The sequence below is a fragment of the Alosa sapidissima genome, chromosome 1 (genome assembly GCF_018492685.1).
Source record: "Alosa sapidissima isolate fAloSap1 chromosome 1, fAloSap1.pri, whole genome shotgun sequence".
Classification (NCBI taxonomy): Eukaryota; Metazoa; Chordata; class Actinopteri; order Clupeiformes; family Clupeidae; genus Alosa; species Alosa sapidissima.
In genome coordinates, this window is record NC_055957.1 from 26,498,931 (window position 1) to 26,524,983 (window position 26,053).

Genomic DNA, 26,053 nt, shown 5'->3' on the forward strand with positions numbered 1-26,053 from the left:
GATGAGAATGAGGTGTGCAGAGCAGTGAGTCATGATGATGTCATGTTGAAAGGTAATGGTAACCCAATTCTCCACCGCAAAAGAGATTCGTTGATATCAAAGGCTAATAAAAAAAGATGCAAATAGTTTCCAAGAACAAATATGTCTGCCCTCTTTATATGCTGATCAGTATAAATTGTGTTTGCATTTAATGCTCTGTATCAGTGTGTTTTTTGCTGATGCTTGCCTCATATGGTGCTGTTTAAGCTTATGGGATCTTTGGTGACACATTTGCATGCAGTGAAAATATGTTTTTGGGAGATGTGTACATCCCTGTAAAGATACAAAGAAACAACTTTAGAAGCCTTTCATGCCGACACGAATAACTTTTCATATTTTATTGAACACATTAAATATATCCTAAGTCTTCTTTTCAGCTTCATCTGAGTTTTCAGGAGACCAGTGCACTGTGGTTGGATGGACTGAATGCAAGGAAGCAGAGAATGAGGGAAGTGTGTGTTGTGGAGGGCAGCACACCTGGCTTTTAAAGGGAACACAGTGTTGAGGAGTAAGGAGTTATAGTTACATGTAACGAAATTACATAATTTAATTATAAAATAAATGTAACTGTAATCCATCACTTACTGGGAGAAATGTGTAATTAAACACATTTCCCCCAGTAACTACAGTTACAGTTACTTATAAAAATGTCCATGATTACAATTAATTTGGTGGAAAGGTGTCTACTATTTCAAGTTTGAGACAGAGATATCACACACAGATACACACTTTTTAAACAAACCCAGAGAACACAATCCTACAAGACTAGGATACCCACCTGCTTATTCTATACTTGTATTACAATTTGAGGCTGTGTACATATACTTTCCAATGCGTTACGGTAATTGCTGTATAATTCTAAAAGTCAAAGTTTGATTTAAAAGCAGTCTTAGCTATGGAAAGAGTTGTATAATTATGAGTTATTATGAATTTAAAAACAGGCTCTTAGCAGTACTTTTGTTATGATTTTAAATCTCTGGATATGTCTAAAAAACAAGGCAGCTGCCTGCTGCTTCATATATACCAACAGTTAGTTTTAAAGGTGCAGTCATGGATCCATATGCAATTTCAAGCCCATAACATTTTTTGTCACATGTATTACGTATGTATTACATACGTTACGTATGTTTATGTATTAAAAAAATAACTTAAGTTGGGACTTAAGTCCCAACACTTACTTAAGTAACCTCCCAACATTTACTTAGTAACCTTCCCGACACTTAAGTTACAAACAGTAGCTTAAATTACACTCAACACTTCCCAACAATTAAGTTACAAACTTCATACAAGCATTTTGGACCATGCACCTGACACCTAACCATTACTCCTTTAAACTAGGGAAAGTGGGTTTGGAAACATCCTAATTGCACTTGCACCATATAATACAATCCCACTCATGAAGATGAAAGGCCATGGACTCCTCCTGACAGTGTTTTACTAGCATATGTCAAATCTCAGATTGGTATTGTATCAATTAACTTAATGACAATAACCTTTAATAAATGTCACAGCAATATGATATTATTTGACAGGAAAATGTATTACGGGGTATTGTGTTGCCAGTGTAACACATTCTGAAGCTATTATGGTATCAAGGCTGACATGGATATATGCACAAATAAGACTAGGAGTTTCCCCACCTAGAATGCCACAGTGAACAGTTTAATCATGATAGGGACCACACCTTTATTACTACTCAGCTAAAACCATTACAAATGCTCATCAAGCTTTGTGGTTATGAGTTTAGCTTCTGCTTGTTTCTGACTCTTGCATGGTAGCAGGGATCAGACTTCAATTTTCATCATAGTAATGTGATGTCCCAGAAGATCCTAATAACAAAATTCTGAGAAAACATCCTATCCTATCCATCTTTCATAAGGTCATTTCCATGTCACATGAAAGTGTCACATACCTTGCATGTCTGTGTCTCAAACAGCATGCAAACCGCAAGGATCTCCCTGTAGACACAGCATACCCTGTGGGCACTTGGAGTGTTGAGGCAGCCCAGTGCCTGGAGGGATTTCTCCGTCATCTGCCTGTGAGGCGCCCCACGTTCATTTGGCCCCTTCCCATGCTGTGGTGCCCAGGCCCACAGAGACCCCATCCTCCAACCCGCCTCTGGCTCCACTGGGGCTCCCGGGGTCAGGGAAGAGACAGAGAGAGAGAATCTTTGATGGCTCAGGGCTTTCATCTCACCGAGGGATTTCATGACATGAGCAGCATGCGGCAAGGGTACTCCACTCAGGAGAGGATAGGCTGAGCATATATACTACCACATTTCTATGTCCACTTCAGTGGGTGCACTGTATTTAAGATAAAGTGAGGAGGGATGTTGAAACAGTGATTCGATGGAGATCTTGTGATTTTAAAATCAAATGCGATTTAATGAATTATGATTACACATACAATCATATAATTTGATAGGTTTTCAAATAAGGTTTGAAATATATTCATGCAGCTTTCATGCAGTTCAGTTGGTGGTGCTAGCTATGAGAATGTCATTTGTTGCACTCCAACATAAGGTGTAATGAATAATATCCTCATGAATCCTTCTAAATAAAAATCGGCTGAGACTAAATTAAGTGTAGCAAGCAGTGCCATAGTGGTTTGAGAAAGCTCTGTGTCCTTGCAGTGGTCTTTATGATCATTAAAATCGCCCTGCATATGTGTTCCCATTCATCAGAGTGCCTGGTTGACAAATAGCCTCTGCATGAGTGCAGTTGTTTGTTTCTTACTTGCAGTGGAGTGTTTCCTCTAGCCTACAGTGTGCTCTCCTCGTTCCCTGCCAAGCATGTGTCATGTGGTCAGACTGCGGGGGTGCCACAGTTGTTTTGTTTTTCAACACGGGCGGGCACACAGACAATTTAGCAGAAAATGCAATAGAGGGATCTGATAGCGTGAAAATGTGTTCTGCTGCGAATTATCGTGGCACATAGAGAAGGAATTGGTTTTGATGCTTCACTGCTTGCACTGCCCTCCATCTGCTGTGCGCAGACTGAGGGTGCTGAAGACAGAACAGCCAAACAAATAAAACAAATCACCACATCAGGAGGACATGTCCTTTCTTTGTATTGACCATGCTCTAAACCAATCACATCAATTAATCAATTCAATGATTTCTGAAAGGGAGAGCCTTTAAGAGCTAACTGCAACCACTGCCTTGAAAGTCTACACCACTGTCAATATACAGCGTGGTGTTTATTGATTGTACACTGAGGTTTAATAAGGCTGCATGCAAAATGTGAAGCATTCATTTCGTATTTCACATGAGTGGTCACTGATCAATGTGACCTTTACAAACGGCAGTTCCAGACATCACATCCTGTGTATACTGTAGCCTATTTGTTTTCCTCTCCTCTTGTTGTCTTTGTTTCATGCAAAACATCAAGGTGACGATGTTATGAAGGCTATGTGACAGACAGTATGGGTGTGATTCTTATGAATCTCCTCAAACAGCTTTCCTCTACTGGATACAAGTACAGGCAGCAAAGCGAGCTGTATTGAGTGACAGATTGATTGATCACTTGACTGGTCTCATGTATCTCTGCATGTTCCCCTTTATGGAAACTGCCACATCTACGCTTCTGTATGTGTGAAATTAAAAGGCGGATGAGACATGAAGCGACATACTCGAGAGCGAGTCACTCTTAAAAACATTAGTGTGCTATGCAAGGATAGAGATATAAGGAGTTACATGACAAAGGACAACTTACTGAGGTTAATGTCAAAATATTGTGTGTACATTTTGTATCTCATTAATGGGCACATCAATACTATTGTCATTATATGTCTTTATGTTTATAATTCGCATAATTTTTCAAGTATCTGTAATATTTATTCATCAATGGAATTTGACTTATTTGACCATAATTACTGTTGTGTCATTATGGTCAAGGGCAACCTCAAAATCAGTGTTAAACAGCTTGCCATTTTGTAGTTTAGAGTTTTGTAAGAGATATATAAACATGAATACATTGCTAAACACTGGCTACACTCAGGATACCTACAGGATATATTTGCACTTTTACAGGATGAAGCCGCCTTCCTGGCACCAGGGAGACATTTTATTTCCCATCTAGCATCAATTCTCAGGGATCTGATATCACGCAGGTGATGAAATCGTGTGGTGGCAAATGGGTATACAAGACAGAGATCATACTACACATGTTCATAAATAATAGAACAACCTCAAAGCTGACTTTCTCATTATGTCCTCTCAGTTATCCACTGACTGTTTCCAAAACTGCTCGTCCTGCTTTCCAATTTGTCAGGCTCAAAGGATAGAGGGTCCTGACGAATGATATACCTGTGAGTAAAAATACATAATTTATGTCAAAACATTTCGGTAACACTTGACAGTATCGACATAAGAGTGACATGACACTGTCATGAACATATGACACTGTCATGACACATGAACCCTAACCCTAATCCTAACCCTAATCCTAACTTGTTATGACAAAAACCGAATGTCACTTAATAACAGAAGTATTATGTCATAAACTTTATGACTTGTTTATGACACATTCATGACAGTGTGATGTCACTCTTATGTCGATACTGTCAAGTAAAGTGTAACCAACATTTCATCACTGTATTTAATTAATCACAACAGGACTGGTGAACTGAGTTGAGTTTTCTAAAATACACAGACCTTTTTAAGGCAGTAATTATCTAAAGTTGCACAACATTTATTGGTTGAATCATCTGTTCTGGTAAACTAATGGGAACACCATTCCTCATTGAGGAGAACATTTAGAGGAGGATCAGCAGGCTGACTGCAAGGGTAAGGGAGAAACAATCACACAGCTTTGAGGCCTCAGAGCATTGCCCCATCAGTCTACTTACACAATGTCATTCAGTTCCAGTCTGGTGTCTGGAGAAGGGTTGATTAAAATGTAAGAGTGGCTGCTTAGACTCTCATTCATTTCATCTGGAAAAAAACACAGAACAGGAAGGTCAGAATAAAAATATTCAGCGTGTTCCTGTTTTCACTGAACCACAATCTACACATTTATCTTCAACTGGCTCTGTACATCATGCCAAGTCAGCGCTAAGACGAAAAGGAATAGCCTACTTTCTGTAAACATGACGGGTGAGTTCATAACACATTCATAGCAGCTGTCATAAACTGCACATAAAGCATTCATGACTGTTTCATGAGACATGACTCAACATTCATACCAAAACTTTAATGAATGTGGAAGACAGAACGATGACAACTTGTCAAAATAAAAGTCCAACAATCACAAAGCAACATTGCCGTTTTTTCTCTCCAGCCTTTGTAAATATTTCATGAATATCTTATGAAGTCTACATCGAATGTCACTTTACTATACAAGTTGTGAAGTATTCGTAATCACTGAGTTTAACACTGGGAGGTAAACTAGCCTACATTCAGCTGACCCGTATTTGTGTAACCTGGAACGGTTGGACATTTCCAGTAGCAAAAGATGAGAAATCATCTGCAAAGGTTAAATCATAAAACAAATAAATTTTTATGAAACAAAAATTATTTGCTTGATCATGTTCTGTCACTTAAATTAATTAAAGTGTTCTTTTGCGTCCAGCCAGCCCTCTCACCGCATCCTTCCACTGACAGGCCCAGGTTCTTCATGCGGTTCCTGACCAGCTCGGCCAGCTCCTGTCTCTCGGACCGTGGGGGCAGGCCCGTGCGCTGCTGGCTGGTCCTCTCCGGGGGTCGTGAGGCGGGCCGCGCCCCCATGCGACTCAGCCGGCGAGCCCACTGTATGCTCTTCCTGTGCAGCAGCGGGCGGCTGTCGGAGGGGGTCTCACTGGAGGAGGAGGTGTGCGAGACCCTCTTCCCAGAGGAGCAGTGCTCCCTCGCCTCCTTCTGCTCTTGACTCTCCTCAAAGTCGTCCACACTCACGGAGAGCTGGGACTGCCTGCCCTTTGGGGAAACGGTCAGAAGCAGCAAAGGTCAGCGCACTAATCATGGTGCACATCAATATTCTACGGTGGGGATGAAAACAACCCCATCATTAACACTTGAAACTGTGACACACAACAACAGTTATAAGCCAAAAAATAAATAGGAATGATGTTTACTGAAATACATCATCACGTATGTATCTTGATAACAACAAATATTAATCTTTTTTTTAAATAATAAAACTGTTCTATTCTCTCAACCTTAAAACCCAATTTAGCATTATCCAACATCTGAAGCACAGCATTTGTCAATGTTAATTTTAACCGTAATAATAAAGAGGCCGTGATAATCCTCAACGAGTCTGTGTGAGCTGCTGTAGAGAATTAAGGCTAAAAATAATTCCCAAGGAAGCTCTGCATCGTGGAGGCATTGATCGTGTGGAGACGTTATCAACAGTGGCAGCTATTCACATGCCCTATTGAGCTCAATAAAACCTTAAGACAGTAAACAAGACACAGTGGGCCACAGGAAATCAAACTTGGTCTGCTCTCAGCTGAAAAGGTCATTTGCACATGGCGGACAGGAGAGGAGAGGGGTGAGGAGAGGAGAGGAGAGGAGAGGAAAGGAGAGGAGAGAGGAGAGAAGAAAAGAGGTGATGGTCAGGGCACCTCACAGGATTCACAGTCTAGCAGCTCTGTGCGGTAGATCCCGATGGGGATGTCTCCAATAGAGGAGCACAACTTCTGGTACAGTCTGCCATATGTCTGGATCCACAAGTCCTCCTGTGTGATGGTCATCTGTGAGAGGCAAACAGAAGTGGGATACACACAGTCCGTAAAATCACTATGGAAGGTGTTCTAATGACTTGAATATTGGAATGGCCAGACAGACTACATTTTCATATTCACTGTACTGTAACAATAAGCCTAGCCAATTTTTTTAGGTAATTCAAAAGACACTTCATACATTATAGATTAGAAAAATTATTCATTAAAATGAAAGTGACAGTGATGAGAGACAACATCAATACCTACAGCACAAAGGAAGCCGGATCCTGGGGTTGTGTCCAGGCCAAGCAGAAGCCTTGTTATGGTGATGATGTAGTCTTTCACAAAAGACTAAAACGATGAGCCAACACACCAATCAGATGGGTCAGTCATATTTAACCTTAAATGGGTGAATTCTAATTCTCATGAGAAAAAACACAGACACAGACACAGACATTGTGTAAGGGCCTAGGGAATGTGACAGTCTTTCCAGAACACAAGCTGCAGTCATTAAAATGTCCTTTAACTCATGTGGGAATGTTATGGTGCGCCTCTCCAGTGCTCATGCATGGGTCTCTAGCATGCATATATTTTGGCTTATCATTTATGTGATAGGATGTAATACATTTTTTGACAAATGTATGCCAACTTGCATTTGGTAGAATAAGCTTAATGACCTGATAAAGAAGAGTGTCAAGCATGCCGATACTGAACACCTTCCCTGCAGCAAACGGCAGCCGAAACATGAAGGCCAGGTTGGAACCGTTCTCCCTCTCTTTCTGTGTATGGAAAGAAAGTGGACACATTCCTACTTGCTGTAATACAACAGCATTTTATAGATTATTGATGTATCTAATCATAAAGGTAAAATGCTTCATGTGATGCTTACTGTAATAAAATAAAATACTTTTAAGAGCAAATACATTTGTATCATTTGACATCTATTTGGTAAAACAGATGCATGATCCAACATGAATAGAACGTTCCAAGCTCTTGTTATTTAAACAGAAATGGGTGGATATTTGGGCTGTTCACCTTTTCCATTTTGGAGAGAGCCAGTGAGTAACAGTCCTTTGCTCTGAACTGCATGAATCTCATATTAGCTGGATGGGTCAGCTCAGTGATGATGCTCAAACTCGAAAACAACCTGGAGAGGAGAGAGCAAATCTAAAGGTCAGGGGTCAATGGAAATAAATAACAGAACGACTACTGAAATGGCCTAGCTGATTTACTGTACTGTCATTAGGGACCAGTAAAAGAGAACCAGAGCTCTGTTACACCTTTAAAAATCCATTCTATTCTGGAACACATCCATATGATGGTATGGCCTAAACTAATTTGCTGCTAAGCTTCAACATGCAATTCCACCCCTTTGATAGCAATAGAGATGATATCACTGAAAATGCCTATAAAATGAAAGGATGTACTGCAAAAGACTACACTGAGTCATCAGCATACTACGGGGTTTAAAAAATGTCTAAACATAGTTCCATAACCAGCTGCTTTCCAACAGAAAGTAACGTGAGACTGAGTTGTAAGCTATGCATGATTTTATGTGCTGTGATTAAGACCAATTTATTAATGACAGCAATGATGGTTCAATCTCTTTCCCTAATCTCTTTCCATCATGTCTTGATCAAAAGTGACAAGAGGCTTGAACAAATTCCTGAAACTTAAATGTTAGGTGTAGATATTATCTATGAACAATTTTCTTCATACTTCACATTGGCTTCTTATCATTCAGGGCTTTAACAAAGATAATGTTTCTTTGTGAACAATATTGCCATCTGGTGTTCAAGGCCATAAACAAATTAATTCCTGGATTGACTTAAAGTTAATAATAAAATAACTCTGTCTGCTAATGTTTTATAGCACTGACTGATTGATAGACTTGTCCCTTGGAACGGCTCCTTTTAAAAGAGCAATTCTGGAACAGTTACATTGCCTCTGGTGCCTACTTAGAAATGCTTTATGGTTCCCTGTTAGTGGAATGCCCAATATAACTAATGCTTTGAATTAAAAAAGAAAAGAGAAAGAAAAAAATGAAGAAAAAAGACATGGTTATTACAAGATAAATTATTATAATGCAATATTAATTATTATAATGCAATATTAATTATTATGATGCAATTATAAGAACATTTGCAAATTCATTCAAAGATAACTAATGGCAAATACATGCATTTGGCCTTGTCTCATAGGCGCTGTCAGGAATTTTATGCGATTTAAAGCCCCTAACATTTTGTTCACATTCAGCAATCATCTCATCACGACCACTAGTTGCCCATACCATGATTACTCTGTAGGCAGCCCAGGCTCCGAAAACTGGAAACAAACAAAAATGAAATCCTGCATGGAATTTGTCTGGAAATATTGAAGGTACGAATGAGCTACCTCTCTGGTGTGTTTCATTTGGTCTTTGGTTAAAATATAACGTACATTTTTGTTTGTTTTTTTTGCAAAAAAGCGTCTGAATGTAAACATAAATATAACACAAACAAACACAACTTCCTGCGAAATCCCTGACTGCGTCTTTAAACTAAAACATGGTCATGGGCCCTTATTTGGTACTCTGGGGGCAATTTGCAGACCCATTGCCCAAGAAAGACGTACTAGTCTACATTCATATCCCAACAGTAGAAGACAGGTGGACAGAGGACCCCGGCGATGTCATATCCAATGATGTCTGTCCACAAATGACTACAAAACTCAATGACCATCTCCCACTTTAATACTCTCACCTGAATAGTGTCTGCACATTGACAATGGTTTTCGCATCTGCCATATAGTCTTCCTTTGCACACATAGTGCTCTCTTTGTCCACCACCACCATATTGGCAGCAAAAGAGATTCCACAGCGCAGAAGGTCATCGAGGCTATACACCCCCAAAACAAACAACAAGCAAATGACAATGTGAAATCTGCAGACAGGTGGTTACAATATCACTAAAGCACAGAGGAGAGTCAATTCTATTCACACTGCTGTATAGTATAACGTTGGGCAGTAGGGATAGAAGGTCTGAGGGGTGACCTCAGGCTGGACACAGGTCAATTTATGTATTCAAACCTGAATGTTTAAATGTCAAGATGGAATTTATCGATGGGGGAAAGCATCGTAATACTCAAAAACGTAGGTTTTGCATGCACTGCTGACAGATGAAGAATCGGTGAAAAACCCTCAAAACTGACTACTAAACATCTAATAATCTGAAAAATGGTTAAAAAAGATACTCCTACATCAAACGACAGTCCCATACTTATCAATTGATCCAACCATGTAGTAAACCAGAGGGAACCAGCAAATAGCCTCCAGAAAGTTTGCGTCTGGCCTGAAACAGAACATGAAGGACCGCACGTGAATGAGTGAAGATGATCCGACTGGAGCACTGTCTGATATAACATGACACCAACAGTCATGCTGCGGGCACCTGATGGAGGACAGCCACAGGAGGGAGCAAAGACAAAGACCAAACCACGGCACTACAACCATGCAAGGGTAGTGGGTGTGGACAGGAGGGACAGAGGATGTGGACAGAAAACGGAGGTTTACTTGTTATCTAGCAGCAGCACTACGGGGTTGAGGTCTCTCTTGGGCCTGTACGAAGCTCTTAGAGGAACTATGAAGTTGTAAAGCCCATTTCCTGCTGTCTCAGCTGACACTATTACCAACTTGTTCTTGAAGCAGTAAGCTTTGGCATCCTCATATTGGTTATGGGTGCACTCCTATAGCAAAGTTTCACACAATCACACATTCGACTGTGATGCATTATAGTGTAGCTCATTGTGCAGCTCATTTTAGGAGATAAGACTGGAACAGTAAAGCATGGAAAAGTAGTTAGAGGTTAGTAAGTGACAAGTGTTACAACAGGGAATTCTTAATCTATAATGGAATAGATTACTTCTGAGAAAAAAACTAAACATATGGACATATGAATTCTCCTGTAATGCAAATTAAACGTTTTACCTTTTCTAGTCTCAGGCAACAATATGGTACTTTTTCCTTCAGCAAATGGCAGTGTGTGGGAGAGCTTCCGATGTAGGGCAGATTTGGCGGATATCCCTTGACGAATCTATCAATAAAGCAAGACATAGGCCGTTTGACAAGGATAAAAATAAGGGTAACATTTTACAATAAGGGTACACAATTTAGCATTAGTTAAGTATTAATTAAGCATTAACAAACACTTAATTCATTATTATTAAGCATGTTTTCAACATTACTTAAGGATTAGCAAATGTGCTTTTCCTCATTAATAGTCTTATTTAGCAGGTGGTATCAGTGTGTTTTCCTTTGTTATAAATGATGACTTTTAATGAATGTGTACATACTGAACTCATGATGAATTCATAAGGTACAGGCAGTAAACTAGCTCATAATTCCTAAAGTGTACATACTGATCACATGATGAATTCCTAATGAACTAGAGATTATGTCAATGTAGGTGAATACCTCACTTATGTCATTGGCAATTCGCCTTATTCACCCGGTGGTACACTTGCCATTACACCTCAGTCCAGCAGATGGTGGTGGTAATGCACTCTGTTTGCAAACTGACAAAAAAAAGCTCAACGCAAAAAGAAGAAGGGTTCACTGGCCTGTTCTTCTTCTTCAGTGAGTTTTTTTGCCAGTTTGCAAACGGAGTGCATTACCACCACCATCTGCTGGACTTCGGTATAATGGCAAGTGTACCCTTTAGTACACTTGCCATTATACCCTTTAGTACACTTGCCATTATCGTTCTCGTTCTGGCCGCCTGGTGAATAAGGCGAATACAATGTTATTCAGACTTCATACATATATGCCTACTGTTTGCCAGCTGGTAGACTTCAGACTTTAGGAATTCATCATTGATAACAAAGGAAAACACACTGATAACACATACTAAATAAGACTCTATTAATGAGGAAAAGGATATGTGTTAATTCTTAAGTATTGTTGAAAACATATTTAATAATGATGAATTATTAAATATTAATGTTTAACTAATACTTAACTCATGCTAAATTGTGTCCCTTTATTGTAGTGTTCCCAAAATAAGGCTAATAAAAATGAGGCTGCTTGTTCGGTGCGTGTTTGCTCATGTCCCCTGAAAGATGATGGTACCCCTCGGTGGAGAGATCCTCACAGGAGGGCAGCGTCTCGTCCTCCGACTGGTCGCTGGAGAGGTCGCAGGTGTGCAGGGAGGACGTGTCCTCCACCTCCATTACGGGGGCGATGCTGCTCTTCCGGCCGGTCCTGGAGGAGTCACATGGCAGGTTCAGGGTGGAGTCCCAGCTGGGCCTGCTGCTGGTGTCCTGGAGGTCTATGGCCACAGTGCCTGAGGGAGCGCAGAGTGGACCCCAGTAAAAGTCATATTTATTCATGGCATGCACATCTCTCAGGAAACTTCAATTGTTTAAAAAATGTTAAAAATAGTCATATGAAAATTCAATTGTTAGTGTCATAAAGGCTGCTTGCAATAGACCTACACCAAAGGTAGACCTACACAAGGGTCATACTGTTTAGTTGCTAAAATCATTTGGTAAATCATGACTAGATTAAAGTACATCCCTAAAGAGCGATTTAAAGTAGCAGAATGCTAACCTGGTCACGCCTACTAGATCTCCATTCAGAAAGATAATATTCTGGAACACGATAGTTCACTAGCGTTTCCATCAGTCGGCAGACTACCTGCCCAATCAGTAACGAGAGGGAATGAGGCTACTGAGAGCCTACATCCACCAGAGGCTGATTTGCTATATTGGCTGAGCCGTCTTATTTCATCTTACCATCCAAGGTAGATAATAATGTCTCCTAGCCTAGAAATCTAGACGCACCCTAGCGGCAGCAAATTACATTTGCTGCCAGGGCTAGTCTAGCAACTCTCTGTTAAATTAAACTTCTATCAGGCCAATCAAATTGTGTATAGAGTCGTTAGGCGGGCTTAACATAATAATTGATGGCAGAGTTGCAACGGTTTGGCTTGAATTCCCTGCTACTTGAAAACATAAGAAAATGGATGCTGCTGTTGGCGAACAGTGTGACACGAGTTAAGCTTTTTTTAAGTTGGCAAAAGTTTGAACTAGCCAATAACTAGCTCCGCTGGTGGGAAAACGCATGGGACTCATAGCGCTGTCCTATTGCGTGCGGAGGGATTTGAAAGACAACCGTTTATCCCGCCCCTCGGACTGAGCACTGCGAACGGTGAGTGCCCAGACCCTACATTTTAATGTAGGTCTGGCTTGTCAGGCTAAATGTCTCCTGTCTTGTCCTATGTTACTTGGGGGACAGGTCTGACGTGTGAGAGATGGAGGAGAAAGCCTTTTCTCTGTGTCCTCTCTTACCCATGCTGGCGAGGATGCTGTGCATGGGGAGATGGGTCTTTTTGCTGCCCCGCCGACTCTCCTCCCTCTGGGCTTTGAAGATGGAGTTCTCCTCCTTGGTGACGTTGATGTAGAAGCATGTGTCTGTGCAACTCATGGTGAAGTGGGAGCCGGGGTTGAGACGAATGCTCTTCTTATCTTTCTGCTTCACACCAATCAGACACACGCCATACCTGAAAATGAGGATGACAGAGTTTGCCAGGTTGATTTCACAGTTGAATATACTCACTGTCCATAGTTGGTTGAATTGATGATCTCATCCAGAGATGATTCAAAATACTGGACTTCCACTGTCTGACTCTGCAAGCCTAGCCTAGCTGATGACCTTGCAGATGTGGTCATTCTTCTTGGATCATGGACATTATGTCAAATTCTCAATGCCACTGTTTATTTCGTTTTTGTCTCTGAATTGTCTTTCTTTCTACTCTCACTGTGACTAATGATACGCAGGACTTCCATTCCATTGTGAGACTTGTTTCCGCACTTTTAAGTTTATTTTCTCTTAGAGCAAACTCACTTCTTATGTGCATGGAAAGAGGCATATGTGAAGCTCTTCCCTTTGTAGTCTGAGAAGAACACACTATCTTGTAATATGATGTTGTAGACTTCGTTTCCAGAAAACCGCCCATACATTCTGTGCCACTCCTCTGGAGACTGCTGACCTTCCCTGAGGAACACACAGGTGTGATGTCATCTGTCAATCACATAGTCGTGGGCAAGGGTGCCCCCAGAAATGTTAACGCCCACGACAGCATATAAAATAGACATCCCAGCCCCCAATAGTAAAACAAAGTGGGTCATTATGTTCTGTGAGGGTGTGGGCCCCAGTCAGTGCAGGGCTCAGTCCCCCACCTCATAACATCCTTGTGCATGGGAGATTAGAAGCCAGTGATGGGTAACAGAGGCCAGCACACACTATCCTTGGTCATCCACTACTATATATTTATTTATTTACTGGCAGTGAGTTCTAGGAATCAGAAATTAAGCATCTGGAAAAACTCCAAGAGTAAGCAGCCGCACTCACAGGCCCGTGGAGGTGTGCACCAACAAAGTGATGAGAGTGGACGTGGCTGGACAGATACAGTTCAGGGCCAGCAATGCATATTTAAACTCCTCCTCACACACGACATGATCTGAGTAGTGTGAGACAAACATAACACACAGCTGACATATCATCATCATAATAATCATCATCAACATAACAATCATCATTAACATAGCAATCATCATCAACAACAAAAACAAATTACAGTAGATCGTCATGAATAGACATGTCAAGAAAGGATTTTCTTACCGGCAAATTTTACATGGAATTTATTTTCTGGTTTGAGGATTTGCACGTACAGGGGACAGCTAGGGGCAAAGTCTTTCACTGCCCAGGCGCGCAATATAGTTTGATGGTCCTGATATGAAACACAGTCCAAATTATCCAAATGATTTGACGTATATGGTGTTAGCCATCTCAAATGACAACACGTTGAACAATGTCTTGGCTTTAACATTGTTTACTTGACAGCTGCAACTGCATGATGGACAGTAGGATCTAAGACATGCTATATACTTTCTGTCGCCTCTGCTGTAAAACTGTGTGGATTATTTGAATGCTTAAGTACCATTGTCTTTTTTCATCTGCCATTAGCGAAGAGGTTATAAAATAATCTGCAGTCTAATTGGCAGAGCAGACAGGGGTGTAGGTGACTCATTTCAACTCAGTGTTACATAATGGCTGGGAGACAGCGCAGCGTAGGTGGGACACAACACGCAGTCTGCAGGTCTGTCTGCTTTAAAAAAGCCAGACATTTCTCTCTGGCCTCAAATTGAAAGAGGGGGGAAAGAGAGTACAGTTCACTGATTCTGGGAAGAGGCATTCGCTAATATGTTGTGTTCACGTCCTGGGGCACTGGGCACAGTAGGCTAACTCTCAATATCACTGTGCATTTTGTTTTATATTTTATTTATTATTGTATCTGACCAAATGTATAGTTATAGAGAGGTAATATACTGAGCTTACCGAAGCTGTACGATCAACCTCACAGCGACTGCTCAGGATGAAACACCCCTCAGCATTGTCCAGTCTGAAAGAGCAGGTCATAGGGCATGTATAATATATACCTTCTGGAGCACCATTACTGAACCTCATTTAACATACATCACATTACTATTCAAAAGTTTTGGGTCACCTAAGGATGTTCCTGCTTTCCATGAAATATAGCAGAATTAATGATGTTTTATATATATATATATTTAAATAGCTGTGTCCTTCAAACTATACTTTTGTAAAAAGACTCCTCCAACAAACAGGAAATGTTGATTTGTTACACATCACATTTGGAATATACAGTATAGGTAACATAAACATTTGAAGTGTTCCTGCAGTTATAAACATATATTGTACATGACAAATCCTCCCCAACTTACAAAGAGGACCACTGGAGTTTTTGTGTCATCTCTGCAGTTCAGTTCAAGAATTGTCCTGAAGATGGCAGTATATTTACTGTACAACCTGACCCAGGGAGTGTTTTCCAAAAGCACTTTGACCAATTGCCAGCAGGGTTAAATGATAAAAAGACGTGATGTAGAACTCACTCTCTCTCTCTCTCTCTCTCTCTCTGCACATTTGTTGCTCAACAACACTTTTGGGAAACACAGTCCTGACCCCTGATGTGTTCCAGCCTAAATTTGAGTTTGCCTGTTTGTTTGGCAAGGGAAATCTATCTTATGTGACCTTAGGCAATAGCGTATTTGAAAATGTTCTACCTTGTAGTTCCCCAATAACACATATTAACAAAGGTATACATATTTATATTCTGACCAAACAAATATATTAAAACAGAGTTGGCAGAGATAATTCTATTTTTCATACTCCATTACTTATTATGCACTATACACCTGTATACCATATGTTATGTTCAGGGATTAATTATGCATGGACGTATCAGTGCTAACACACTTGGCCCGAAACAGATCCTGGTCTTTGAGCGCTGAGCCCTGGAGATAGATGACCCTCTGGGACCACAGGGGGATCTGCAGGACCCTGCGCACCTGCACGTCCATCTCTGTCGGGCACAGGATGATGACATAGTAATCCTGCAGGAACAAGGAAGCACCTGCAGTGAACATGATTAATTAGGAACTTCTTTTCAAAGATCATAGAGTTGAATGCGGCAAGGGTTTTCAATTGCACTGGTTCTGCCTGCTTCCCATTTCCCATCAGGGCTTTGAGGCTCTGACTCATCGGAACACTGTTAATTATTCTTCATTTAGACATAATCAATGACATTATGGCTTTAATAAGATTCTGGCCAGATATCCTTAGTACAACGGAAAACATTAAAAGCCTCCAGTGTCCTCCAGGATGAAGTGGTTTAAGAAACTCTGATTTGGCAATGTCACAGACCCTTGTGTGCTCTGACGCACTCACCTGCAGTCTGGGGTGGGCATAGAACTCGTTCAGGAAGTCCATGAGCAAGTCGATCTTAAGGGAGCTCACACACAGGACCACGTGCCTCTCTGTTTGGGCGCGGTGTTTGCTGTAGTTCCCACCGGATTTCTGCCGCTCCATCCACAGATAGACCAGCTGTTCAAACTAGTGGCAACACAGCGTATACAACCATCAGGGCCCAGGGAAAAGCACTGTTGACTGGTATGAAAAATACGCAAACGCAATGAAGGTTATACTGTATCACCGCGGCTGTTGTGTTGATTATCTCACTTGAATGGGAAGGACCACCAGTGCCACACATATCATGATGACCACCAGCAGCTTGGAGGGCCAGATGTTGGGGGTAACGTCCCCAAATCCAACCGTGGAGAAAGTCACAATGCAAAAGTAGAAGGAATCAAACAACGATAGCTTGTTTCCAGCCCGTTCGAGATGCTGAATCCCACATATGCTGTTCAAAACATAGTAAAACAAGCAAAGATGAGAATTAAAATCAGTTAATTCAATCAAGTGGTTCGCTTAAAGTAAAGCCTCAGTAACTCGAAATGTTCATGAGTGCAAAAGTTAGTATCTCTAGGAGAGTACAAAAATGTCTTCACCTAACGTGTAACTAACGTGTTCTCTGGGTTCTGGTCAAGACTTATATTTCTACACACAAAGTGAATGTATGTGTATCTGAACAATATAATTCCACATTTCTACAATCTAGCATACAGCATCAACATCATTTAATAAAGTCGGCCTTTAGAAAATAAATAAATAACAATATATTTAACCTGCTGAAAATAATGGTCTCCTGGAGTTACCTAGGATACCTTTGACCATATGGGGCAATAGCTTGGAAACCTTTGGAAGTTGACACATCGGTTGCATTGTTTAACTAATAGATTTTTAGTGAATCATTGCACGTTTTAGCCCTGATCGAAACATCTATTCCTATAAAAACAAAACAAAAACGTTTTCTTTACCCAAAGGTATCTGTCTCAAACCACATTCACTCAAGGTCCTGAAAGTCTACTTTGATGCAATACCTCTGACAGGAATTTCTGTTATCATGTGTGACCATGCCAAGTACTCTGAACCTAATTTGCAAATTGTGATGACAAGAATGAAAGGGCTCATTTTCTGCAGACACCACCGAGAGAGAGAGAGAGAGAGAGAGAGAGAGAGGGAGGAGGCATATGAAATGCAATGCGTTAGCCTACAGACAAGGTTCCTCTTCTCCCTTTGTGCTTTGCAACTCTCCCCTGAGTGTTACCACAGGGGCAAACAGACACACCAAACACTAAAAGCCAAGAGAGCCACATTACAGTCACTGCTAATGGCAGCACTGTGGTCACTTAGCTGTCATTAAGCTAAAGCAATCAACTCACATGAGTCAAACCGCCACAGGAACAAAATATTGCAGTTTTTAGCATCTGCCCCTCTGATGCCCAACAGTATACAGTACACAGAGTACAAAGATGTGCAAGCAAAGGTGAATGATTGTGCAACAGGCCATTTGCATTCACACATGGCTTTCTGTCTGTTTCTTTTTTCTCAACAGCATACAAGAAAGTTAACTATGCTTTTTACACTTAAAATGGTTATTGCAATGCCACAAAGAGAAATAGAAAGTGAGAAAATAACCAAAAGAGTGCATATTGTATGTAAATAAGTTTCATGTCAGTAACACTGATATGCTTCTTACAGCCTGAACATGCCCAAACACTGTGATGGCTTCACTGATCAGAAAAAAGCAAGGTACTTAATAGATAATTTACTCTAAATAACAGCCATTCCATGTAACTGTTGTCCCCAACTGCTGCTGCCAGTGAGTTCAGAACCAAACACGTATGAACTCTGACTACAAATAGCCACTGCTCCACAGCTACAGCAGAAACCTTATGTGGGAGCCCCTTTGTCACTCCCCATTATTTACCATGACAACGCATATCGGAGTGACAGAGCCTTGTGGAAAGATTAACCCCAGCTTATAGAAGGTGATGGTGAGATAATATTAAACTTTCAGTGGTGGTTCAGCGAGCAGGGGAGAGAAGTCCACAAGGGACGTGTGGTAGACCATCACATGAAATACACATTTGTGGAGAGCTGTACTAAGTGCATCTCATGAAGGGCAGGAAACCACAGAAAATGAAAGGCAGGAAACCACAGAAAATTTAATCCATGCTGAACAAACACTGGAAGTATAATGCCACCGAAATGGTGCATGATCTGCAGTGTCTTCCTCCATCTATTAAATTAGCCTAAAAGGGTGCAGCTACCAGCTGCTCATATCTGTCTTCCATGCCTCTGAGACAGTAGTGCACTAGTTTGTATTTCTAGGATTTTGCATGAGGTTGCTAGGTTCAAGGTTTTCATACAGCTCACCTGGTAAACATGAGACAGATAAGAGTTGTTATCAGGATGAGAACCTGATTGAACATAGCGGACTGGGTCCGTTGAATGGCTCGATGAAGGTCATTCTGAGGAGGTGGTTTATTGTTGGGTGAGAAGAGGCAAAAAGAAAATGGAACACAATAATGTCAGCATAATTTCTAATGGTCCTATGGTGTCAATCAAAAGCATGTCAGTGCAATCAGAGTTCCGAATATTTTACCAACAGTTGCAACTATACAGAACAGAAGGGTACTTTAGAGCTTGTGTTGACTCACTGTACAAACAGGATGTGTGGCTTATTGACAATTTCATCACCCAGATGTGAATGCTTAGTTGAACCAGAAGAGATGTACTGCTTAGCATTTGTACCTTCTGTCTCTCTCCCCTTTTGTCCTCTCATTCACTTTCTCTCTCTCCCTTCTCACACACAACATTCCTTATTCCTTTAAATTCCTTACAGCAGTTCTCCATGATGAACCAAGTGGTGAGGATTTACCCTATTTATGTGTGATTGTTTTATTGTTGTTGTACTAGCAGTGACAGTACTGTAATCGAAGAATAAACATAGAATTTTGTATGCTCACAATCATATTTTCCAAAGCATGCTTTGCTAACCAGCAGTTCAGGAACACAGGAATAAAAAGGTTTCTGAGAGGAGCAAAAAGGACCTAAAACACAAAGGTTGTTAATTTATCCAAGGGCCGAGTTTGCATAAACACAAGATGAAATGAGAATTCTGCTACATGTGTGACATAATATTACATTATTATGCAATACTATCAATACATAATGCATCATTTTCATTCTCATCTGTTGTACAACTTTCATTTTCATACAAGTGTGTGTTAAAAGAAGTTCAAGGCTCAAGTTCTGAGAAGTTCAAAGCTCAAGTTCTGTATTTGATAATGACACTTACATGGGTTCTGACTACTCACTCAGATTGATGCAGTTTAGTTATCCTGGAGATCACTTACTGTGAGTAAGAAAGGAACTGTGTTTACCATCTCCAACATAAATGTGATTCGAAGAATTTCTTCCCATATATTACCCTGGAATTAGAAGATAACAACATTTTCATGAGCATTAAGTATGTAAATCTTACCTGATACCAAAATTATTTATTGTCTGATATGATGGACAACAATAACTAAATGTCCAAAAATGTTAAATCAATACATGCGTTGATTGAATTTGTTCTTGGATACATCACAGTCAGTGTAGACGAAGGCATGTTGACCAACCTTGTAGCTTAAATAGGTCAACAAGATTGTTTCAGAAAGACATATCAGTGCAACAAAAACCTATAAAGAAGAAACATCTTTAAATGTTATGATAAAAGCAAAACACTGTAAGCAAATGTTTTTGACAGGTAACCAACAATTGATGGGCACAACTTTTGTCTCTATTGTAAAACAAAGGCCATGAATTTTCACATAAAGATCTATACTAAAAATGTCACATCAAAAGACATCTGTCATCTGACAAAAACAAAGACTGAAGTTTGTGTATGAGGAGGAGACACTGACTTTACCTGTAAGATCCACAGACTCATTTTACTCCTTTCGACCCATATCACTGGAGCCCTGAATAGAGCACTTTGATGAGAAACGTGTTCAGTATACACGTATATAGGAAAGCTACTGCAATCTCAATTTCATTGACTTGTGCATCCACTCACCAGTCGATCGCCAGTAGAGTATAGTTTTGGGTAGGGCAGCCCCAACTACAGTAGTAAAAGAGTATACATGACTTGTTACAGAAAAAACATTTTTTAGCACTAATTGAAAACCTCAGAACTGACTAAATAAATAGGTACAGAAAAATACATCTCTTCAGGAGAGTCCATGAGCAGGTGCAGCATATCTCATGAATATCAAGTAGAAGATGGCATAGAAGCTGGGCAGGCAGAGGTGTACTTCACCTTTTCCATCATTATCTCTCTCACACATTACTGTGTGCTCAGAGGGTCTAGCTTCACAAGCCAGTTGAGAACTAAAAATGTGCAGGATTTAGGATTTAACAGGCACATGCAGAGGGCTGCAACTGGTCTCAAGTAAATGAGTAGTTGTAGCCTATATAACAAAATATTTAGAATTAAAGGGAGTATTAGTAGTAGTAGTAATATAGTAGTATGGTATGCATACTGAGCTCAGGCATTTTGGGGGCAGATGCTCAAGCTAAAGATGCACAGGCATTCTTTCACTGACCATTATATATAAAAAATAAAGTAAAGACACATTAAATTGACTGATTGATTAACCCAGCGTTTCTCAAACTGTGGGTCGCGACCCACTACTGGATCGCGGAGACATGCCAGGTGGGGCGCGAACTGACGTGAAAAACAGTCAGAGTTTTTTTTTATTTTTTTTTTTATCTGTAGCCTGGGCCCAGGTAGCACCCGATGCGCAATGGACGCACTGTGTTATTCACAGGGAAGGCGTGTCAAGGCAGCTTAGTTAGTCCCGACCTACATGAGATTTTGAACGTTGTTGTGAGAGTGGTGAATTTAATCAAAACCCGGCCCTTAAAAGCGCGTCTATTCTCCGCGAAGAGATGGTAGAACAAAAGGTGGACCAAAAGGCTGTACTGTTTCACAGCGAGGCAAGGTGGCTTTCCCGAGGTAAAGTGCTGTCGCGCTTGTTTGAGCTCCGAGTCGCCTCTTCTTGGAGGAAGAGCGCATGTTTAAATCTGCAAGCACGTTCACTAATGAACATTTCTTGACGAAGCTGGCCTATCTTAGCGATATATTTGATATATCTTAGCGATACATTTGAGTTAAATGTCCAGTTACAAGGCAAAGACAAGCACCTACCTCACCTAGCAAATAAGATTACTGCATTCACCAAAAAAACTTGAGTATGGGACAGGCGCCTCGATCGCGACAGTATTATGCCTTTGAGATTTCTGAGCGAAATCGCTGAAACGTCTGATTGGGAGGCACTCTTGTGATCCCATGTATTAAACAGTAGGCCTACATCACATCCCTGCAAAGTTTATTTCAAAAATATTTCCCAACCAGCAGTGCTCAGTATGACTTGATTATGGATCCATTTAATGCAGCATGTTGGTATTTCATTGAATATATTGTGCAATGCTGTAAAATGGCCTATATGCTTCCTAATATGTTGCTGGAAAACATAAATATGTGTGTTATGTATTTATTTATTATTATATCTGCAGCACCAGTTGATTTCAACTTTGTTGAAGAGGATATATTTAGAACTTGTCATTATTTCAATAAATTTGACAATTTTAAGCTTTACCTACCACTTTCTTAGAGCGATGAGGGACAGGTGGGGCTCGAGAATACCCCCTTGATCAAAGTGGGGAATGAAAGAACTACCACAGTCACGAGTTGGGTCGCGATAGTCTATCATTTTTAAAAAGTCGGTCCCCAGAAAAAAAGTTTGAGAAACACTGGATTAACCTATGAGCTGCTTATTGTGCCTTTAAAATGACCAAAAGCATATCTCTGAAGATGTTGTGACAACTGAACTAGTGGGGTTCTGCAAGGTAAGCTACAGTATGGCAAACTCTATCTAAATGGTTGGTAATCCTGTCCTTTCAAATTGGGTCACTCTGCTCAGAGTGCTTTTGGAAAACCACCGTTTGTCTTTGCCAATACAAAAAAGTGCAGAACAGTATTACTCATCAATTCTATAGCCACCATTGAGCAACATTAAGAGTGCAGCGCAACATCAAGAGTAAGTGTGCAACTACTCGTTTACAGTAGATCACCATCAAAAACTGCCAGATGGTGGCAAGACAAGAGGACTGGCTACCATGGAACAATGTGTAATCTTTAGAAACAGAATTGATGAGTTTTCGCCATGTATCCTTTCACAACAATACTGAATCTTAGTGGAGACAATATGCTATTCATTGCTTAATTCATACCTTAATGCCTTAACTTGTGCTGATCTCATCTACAGAAACATAGTGTATAAGACCCCTCTGACTCCCTCCTTAATCCTTGTGATCTGTGATCCTAATTTGTGAGGTTCACACCATGGAGGCATCATATAGACTGGGAGAGAGTGAGAAAGTACCTATTTCAAAGGCCAAGGTCAGCTTAACATATATTCAGCGGGCTGCCGTCATCTTTTTAAAAAAAAAAATGACTTCCAACATGTGCTCACTTCTGCCCACATTTTCACAAACAAACCAATTGAGTGCCATATTTTTCTTAGATTGGACCTCTGAATTCCTTTCTCAACATAGGCCACTGATGAACAATTTCCAATCTTTTCTGTCTTGAGCCACTATCTCCAACTGCTGTCATGTCAGTCCCTTCTTCTTGAACTTCTGCTCTCTCTTTGCTCTTTTGTTCTTGTTGGTGTGTATGTGAGAGTATGTGATGTCCTCATTTAGGTCCTCAAGATGTTCTGTCAGACTCTACTGGATTTTGCAGTTGGCAGTGAGTTTCCATGGTAGTCAGCAGGGCCTCTGCAGGGATTTCGTCAACCCTTCTGCCTTGCCTTGTTTCAGCGCCTTGATGGCCTTCTTCACTTCCGTTCTTGTTGGGTCTGCAGTTGATCCCAAGCACGTGTGCAGCTGGCGATATCTCATATGGACAGGTGGCTATCTGTTGAGCAGAAGTACTCTGTCCACCTTTGCTGTTGTTCTTCTTCGGTGGTAAGGAGTCGTCCTTGTTTGTCTGATCTGTCTGCCTGCATTTTCCTGCTAGTTTCTTGCTACTTAGGGAGAGATCTCTCAGGATGTTTTTTTCCAGCTGCTTCTCCATATGTTGTGCTAAGGCCTTGATGTAGTTCCTGTTGTCACGTTTAGTGCTTTTCTTCACCTCCTTGTTTGCTGCCTTTTTTTGCATTTGTTTAGTATTTTCTTTTTTGCCCTCCTTTCTTTTTCTGTGTTTCTTTTGACAGCCAGGGTTTGCGTATCGTTTTCTTCCTCCCCACTACTTCTAAATATTACTACTTCTATATGAAGATGCTGAAGATGAAGATGGTCAGGTGATATCCAGGTGGCATTGTGGATGGGTTTATGGCGGAAGACCATGTCTCTAAGGCCCAGGTGTAATCAGCATGTCTGCAAATTTCTTGCCATTTTCATTCATTCTTCCAAGTTGCTTTCCCATTACCAATTCCACTGTTTTTCATTCCAGGCTTTGCCTTTCTGTCACCCATGAGAACAACAATGTTTTTATCTTTCCTGGTCTGGAGTATCTGTTGAAACCATAGAAGTTGTCCTTTAATTCTTCATCAACTTCATTGGTGGATGCATAACATTGCATGGGTATGGTCAATTCTTTTATGGGAGGTTTAGAACTTCAAGGTGATGATCCTGGAGTTTATGGGTTCCCAACTGATGAGGGCCCTCTGCTTTCTTGGAGAGCATGAATGCCACCCATACCCCCTCCATGCGGTGCCTTTTTGCCTGGGTGCCAGAGATCGCCACAAATGATGTCCATGTCGATTGGCTGATCCTCCTAGCAGGAAATTGCCAATTCATAGATAGATAGATAGATGGATAGATACTTTATTGATCCCCAAGGGGAAATTCAAGAAATTCAACCAATCCACACAGACAACATACTTTTGGAACCTTATAGGCTTATTTGTTAAAATGTGGGCAAAAGTTACGCACATGTCAGACACCGTTTCTAAAGATGGTGGTGGCCAACTGCGTTGTTGACTGGCAGAAGCTAACTCAGCCACTCAACTCTGACCCCGCTGATTTGTACCTTCTCACCTTACTGCCTTTGCGTCTTCCACGAGTTTACGCTATGCCACAAATGAGCTGACATTGGCTGAGTTGATGTGCATCTAAGACACCAACATACCACAAAATTTTCATAATCTTAATGCACCGGTTATTCAGTCAAAAACAGAAAAAACTATGGCTAAACCTATATGATTGCGTTGGTGGTGGTCATAATAAATATAAATAAAATGTAAACTGTGTGAACATACAAAATAGAAATTCCTACAATTTCCCTACTATTTCCTTATAATTTCCACAGATAAGAAGTCAGAACATCATACCATGCATATCCATTATCTGAGTCATCTAGTACTCGGCATATGTATAAAATGCAGCTTAAGACCTTTAGAGAGAAATCGAACACACGGATTCTCAGACCTGAAAAAGATGTTGTAGACTGTTACAATTCTGCAAAGTAACATTGGACATTTCAATTAATGGCAAAACAATCTAATACTTGTACACTGACTGACTACTTCTAAATTACAATTAAACCATCATGCTGTCACTCATAACACTAGTCACATTTAACAGAACACATTATCATACAAGATCTATCAGGAAAAAAATGCCTTACTTGATCTTTGGTTTTTGATGAAGAATAGTTTTAGTCTCTCTTTGAAAGTATTTTCATTTACATAAAATTCGATTTGAACTCTGAAATAAATAACAAAATTATGAGTTCACAGAAAGGTTCATGAGCAAAACAGCTCTTGAATATTGAATCTTGAGTCATTCCATTACTTCCATAATGTATCTCATATGTAGGCTATCTCACGGTGGAGAATTTCTCACGGTAGTCTCCGGTAGAATTTCGGGTCGGTCCATGCAACGGAGATGCATTCTCCAATATCCACTATCTCTATAGCTGGGCTACTACATGAGAAGCATTTCATAACCAATTGTTTTGCTCTACAATAAACCTACCTGTCGTCGCTTGGCAAAGTTTGGTCCCCGAGGAGTAAGTCTCTGAATCTGTACCTTGGCGGAAGAGGGGGTACCTCGCTCTCCAAATCCACCATATTCCCTCACTTTAATAGCCTGCTAATTGTGGCACGTTTTGAAAATATTCTCTAACAATAGCCATACACTTTACCCGCGTGTATCGCATGCGTTCATTTCTGTGTAGCTGCACCAGGACATCCGCATAGAGGTATTTTCACCAACTCAATTAGGCTACATCAGGGCAAGCTTATAGGGAAATCTCGTGGGATACAGCCAGACGCGAAGCAGAAGCGCCTAGTGCGCTCTAGTGCGATCGGTAAAGGCGTGGACTGGGTCTTTTCACAAGGACAAAAAACGTCTCAACATAAATAACATTAATACATTAATGTTATGCAACACAATTGCGACAAGGCCATGTGTCTTCTACCGATACATAGGCATTTCTATATATTGGGTTTACAGGCTAGTAGTTATATATTGTGGACAGAACTAGAATCAGTTTTG

General features: G+C 40.6%; 1 protein-coding gene across 2 annotated transcripts; it reads right to left on the reverse strand.

Annotated features, from left to right (window-relative positions):
- Positions 1-3,084: 3,084 nt before the first annotated feature.
- Positions 3,085-26,049, reverse strand: kcnt2 (potassium channel, subfamily T, member 2). 2 transcript variants are annotated; one of them, XM_042111460.1, is made up of 29 exons: positions 25,532-26,049; positions 25,182-25,261; positions 24,886-24,982; positions 20,562-20,606; positions 20,415-20,466; positions 20,125-20,184; positions 19,858-19,932; positions 19,468-19,551; positions 18,875-18,969; positions 16,775-16,955; positions 16,484-16,648; positions 16,013-16,149; positions 15,074-15,137; positions 14,357-14,465; positions 14,087-14,195; positions 13,580-13,729; positions 13,024-13,235; positions 11,804-12,017; positions 10,664-10,769; positions 10,250-10,422; positions 9,957-10,028; positions 9,441-9,575; positions 7,735-7,846; positions 7,377-7,478; positions 6,967-7,050; positions 6,601-6,729; positions 5,623-5,950; positions 4,888-4,972; positions 3,085-4,345 (listed from the first exon to the last, which is right to left on the reverse strand). In XM_042111460.1, exons 1-29 carry the CDS (start codon positions 25,624-25,626, stop codon positions 4,246-4,248), a joined length of 3,450 nt encoding a protein of 1,149 aa, XP_041967394.1. In that variant the 5' UTR covers positions 25,627-26,049; the 3' UTR covers positions 3,085-4,245. The 2 variants fall into 2 exon arrangements, with proteins under 2 accessions (XP_041967394.1, XP_041967403.1); XM_042111469.1 differs by lacking the exons at positions 20,415-20,466; positions 20,562-20,606; positions 24,886-24,982; positions 25,182-25,261; positions 25,532-26,049 and having other exon boundaries at positions 20,060-20,127.
- Positions 26,050-26,053: the final 4 nt, after the last annotated feature.